The 4117-nt window shown below is 43.5% G+C and overlaps 1 protein-coding gene across 1 annotated transcript in view; it reads right to left on the reverse strand.

Annotated features, from left to right (window-relative positions):
- Nucleotides 1-4117, reverse strand: part of RB1 (retinoblastoma 1) — a 91552-nt gene that overhangs the window by 81728 nt on the left and 5707 nt on the right. Inside the window, exon 2 of the mRNA XM_009319982.1 lies at nt 3892-4009. Coding sequence (XP_009318257.1) covers nt 3892-4009 — 118 coding nt within the window. The remainder of the gene's footprint in view (nt 1-3891; nt 4010-4117) is intronic.

Raw genomic sequence — 4117 nt, forward strand, 5'->3', positions numbered from 1 at the left:
GCTGAGCAGCAGCAGGAGAACAGTGGGCCACATTTCCCAGACAGTGCTATGAAGAGCAAACAAAAAATGAAGCTCTCACCCACGCACCACATACTACAGCAAGTTGGGCTACTGAGGTTGAAGCACACCAGACCCTATGCCTCAAGGTTCTTGGCAGACTCCAATTTCTATCAATTTCCTAAACCACTTCAATTTTCTTTGCAGAAGTTTGGTTCCAACTTAGTCACCATGTCATCTGTTCCTCACATTGGTTCTTTCCAATATACTAAGCAACAATTCACTCAAGTTTCTTTTTCCTGCTTACATCACCCAATATTCTACTTCAGATTCTCATTTTGTTGTTCTTTACCAAAACAAACAGTAGCAGAACATAACAAATGCCCTGAACTTTTTCCTAGCAGGATTAGTATGCCTTCCTGGACCTCTCCTAGTCTTTCTTACACCAACAATCACATGCTGCTCACCAAAGTACATTAGTAAGTCCACTAAATCTATTTACTCCATCTAGAGTTTACAGGCGCTATTGATTCACAATACAGATTTCAGGACAGTTACAAAAAATTAAGAGTACAAGAGAAGCAAGCATCAGAGCCAATTTTTAAACCAACAACTGCCAGTCTGTAAGAGTTTTGAAATTAAGACAGTAAAAACTATAACTCTAAATGAAACATTTTGTTTACCTAGGCAGCTTGGTTTGGTAACCGAGAGAAATGATAGGAAGAACAAAAGTCTTTGTATGACACTAATGCAAAAGCTCTTATTTATATATACACTTCCATGTTTACAATAAACTTGTGTGGGCATTCACCAGATATAAAAAGAATTTTAAAATAAAACATCGTTCTGGTCATGCATCGGGTACCTTCCTTCACACCATACACCAACAGCGCTGATTCAGTACGACATTTCTGGAACCAGCATTTGGGGTTTTGTCTCAGAGGTTTCAAGTTATGATTTTATTGTAGAAGAGCGTAATTAAACTCTGGCTGTCATAGAGGAAAACTTTACCACCATATTTAACAGATAGCTATAGTGGTTTGAACAATCTCTCTCTGCAGGTCTAGTTTTTCCAACTACAAGTCAGCCTCAATTTTCCAGAAAGGTCATGTAACCATCTCTCGCCTGTCGTCTTCTTCTTCCTCCTCCTCCACACCTCTGACAGGGATTCAGCTGTTTCAAGGATTCAAGGCCCAGCTGTGATAGGGTGCAGCTGTATATCCTTTACTCAAATTGCCGCGGAAACAGATAAGTTGAGAGCACTGTAAGAAAAGCTGCAGTGCAGAGCTATGCCAGAGAAGAAAGGTGAAATTTCAGAGAGAAGTAGGATCATTAGTAGCTCAAAGATTCAAAACAAAAAATATCAGTGTGGAAAGGTGTGACATTCTGAAGGAAAAAAGCAGCGAATCAGACAATTTTGGTGGTGCCAGTGGCTTCAGTGGGTAACAGCACAGAGGATTCATTCCAGGGAGCAGCAGATACCAACCTTTCTCCTCCTGACTGATGCCTGCCTGGCCAGCGAAGGCTCTTTAGGTGTCTCACTGAAGTGCAGGCACACTTAGGCTGATAGGTCACTACATCCTAGTAATCTTTTGCGTGCATGCGCCAAGAATAATCACTTCGTACTTTTAAGCTGCATATACCTTGTTTGCAGAGTCTCTTTGCACATGATTACACATACCCTAAGTGACCCAAAAAGGGCAGTACTAATAGATGTTTTCACTTTAAGTCACTAAATAGTCATCAAGCAAGGATACAGCGGGTGTTCAGACTAGGTCCAAGCCCACATTTGCACCTTGAATCTCTGCCAGTTACCACAGCACCTGACGTCTGGACCACGCCACTTCCTAGCTAGCACTACAAGTCCCCTCCACATCCTCAGAGGTTTGGCAGGCACAATTCTGAGATCAACCACAAAGAACAAGGCCAGCGTGCCACGGAAAGTAAGGTTTCAGGTCTTTATGCTCTGTAAATGGCTTGAGAGTGAGATCATTGGATGCTACCTCTGTTTCCATCAGTGATCTGATGATTCAACCTTCCTCAAGTCAAACCAACTACACGGTTAAACAGAAGTGTTCCAGTATGTATTTGCCTCGACTGGTGTCCTGCTATTTCCCTTTTTGCTCGAGAACAGAAAGCTGCTACATAAGCACTTTCCGTTCAGTTGAGAATTGAACAGGTTAGCACTGAACCACATTGATCAAAACATAGGCAGCTGGTGCTTGCAGGACAAACCTTGGACAGCCCCTCTAACACATTACCTTTACCACAGGGGAGAAAAGAGTAGGCATTTAAATACAGCCTCCTCCTGAATCCCTGCAACCTGAACCAGTCAGTCTGAGAAGCCCTGCTCCCCATGATAACAGCTTGACTCGGAAAGAGAAGCAGCAATCAGCCAGGCTGTTAATTTGCTTGACTTCACACTCAGATGAAGCCTGCACTGGTCTCAGCTACAAGTAGCAACTCCAGTGCCTGCCAGGTCCCCGTGGAGGCACACGCTTGCCAGCTTCCTCACTTCAACACCTTGCAATACATCAGAAAGTTTGAGGAAGAGGCCTTGGATTGAACCACAATGTAATGCAGACTTTTCCCTATACATTGAAAGGCTCTTAGCATAGGCCTTAATTGCAAGGCAATAAATATTAGCTGTATGTCATAACAAAGATCTAGTCATTGCCCTCTTCTGAATAGGTAAAGGAGGTCATCTTCAGCTGCTGAAAAGAAGGGTTGCAAATGCCCTGTGTCTTATCTGGCCACTGCTAGGTAATGATCAGTGAAAAGAAAATTTCACCTGTAAGTGAAATTTGCAGAACTATACTCAAACCTGCCTTGTTTTTGTCACTCAGTAGAACTGACTACTCCTGTTTCAGTTCATATAGAGGAGCTCAACTATGCTTTTAAGTAAATATTCCCTGGGAACATCCACGGCCAGAAACTGTATCTGTTACTAGAAGACCTGTACACGGTCTCCCTCCCATGCTGTTGCTGTATTGTGCTGTGAAACTCAAATGCATCAAGAGCTAGTATACCCATACCATACTGTGGTTTAAAAACCACAGACAAGGTATTACTAGTGACAGCACAGCTGTGGCAGGTCAGCTCAAGTCGCAGAAGAAAAAGCAGAAGTCACAACAAATACATGGATGCTAGTTCACACAGTGGGAATAATACCCCAGAGCTAAGTATTTTGCAACTAATTCAGGTCTGTATAACACAGCTTTGGTCATGATTTAATTGTATTGTAGCTGTTCTCTGAGTCAGCTTGTTGAGACAACAGTAATACACTGAGAAGAAGGGGAAAAAAAATAATCAGGAAAGGGCATAACATTTTAATCTGTTTACACATGCCCAATGACTAACTTTGAACGGAAATACCTCAACGATAAGTACATACAGATTAACATTAGGCAGTAGAAAAAGAGTTTAACATACAAACATCCCTTTCTCTGCAACAGTCTTCTCCAGACCCTTTCTGCAGCCTCATAAAGAAGGATGGAGCGGGAAGAGATAGAGGTCATCTCATCGTGTGTTTCTGTGTATAAAGCTGACTCAGACATATTTGAAATAACTTGCGGTTTGAAGAATTAGCTGATCACATGGTGTTGTTTTCCACTGTCATTTATTAGTAATCTAAAAGAATTCTTGAGTCCATACCTTTATTGGAAAACAGTAACAAAAAAAAGGAGATGTATAGAAACCAGTTTATACAGACACGCACATGGCAACATCCAACTTCAGTCCAACTGCACTTGGAAAAAACCAAAGTCATACCACACAAGCCTGGGCTGCAAGACCCTTAGCCCCCAGCCCAGCGAAGTTACAGTTCAGTATTTCAACTCGGGCACAGGGCAGACGCCACAACAGAGGTTTGAGCTACAAGCAGCGGGTACTCACTAGAGCTCCATCCACGGCCGATAAGCTCTCATACGTCTTCCACGCTTTCTCCCTCACGCTCTCCGACACTTTCAGGGCATCACAGAGGACAACGAAGTCAGCGTCGCCGATTTCCAGCCTAGGGAAAGCGGAAGACTTCGCTAGCGGGGGCTCCGCGCAGCACACCGGCTACATACCGGACCACGGAGCTACGAGGGAACGCCAGTTGCCGAAGGGCGCCCCGGGG

This window comes from Pygoscelis adeliae, unplaced genomic scaffold, assembly GCF_000699105.1.
Source record: "Pygoscelis adeliae isolate BGI_AS28 unplaced genomic scaffold, ASM69910v1 Scaffold32, whole genome shotgun sequence".
NCBI lineage: Eukaryota > Metazoa > Chordata > Aves > Sphenisciformes > Spheniscidae > Pygoscelis > Pygoscelis adeliae.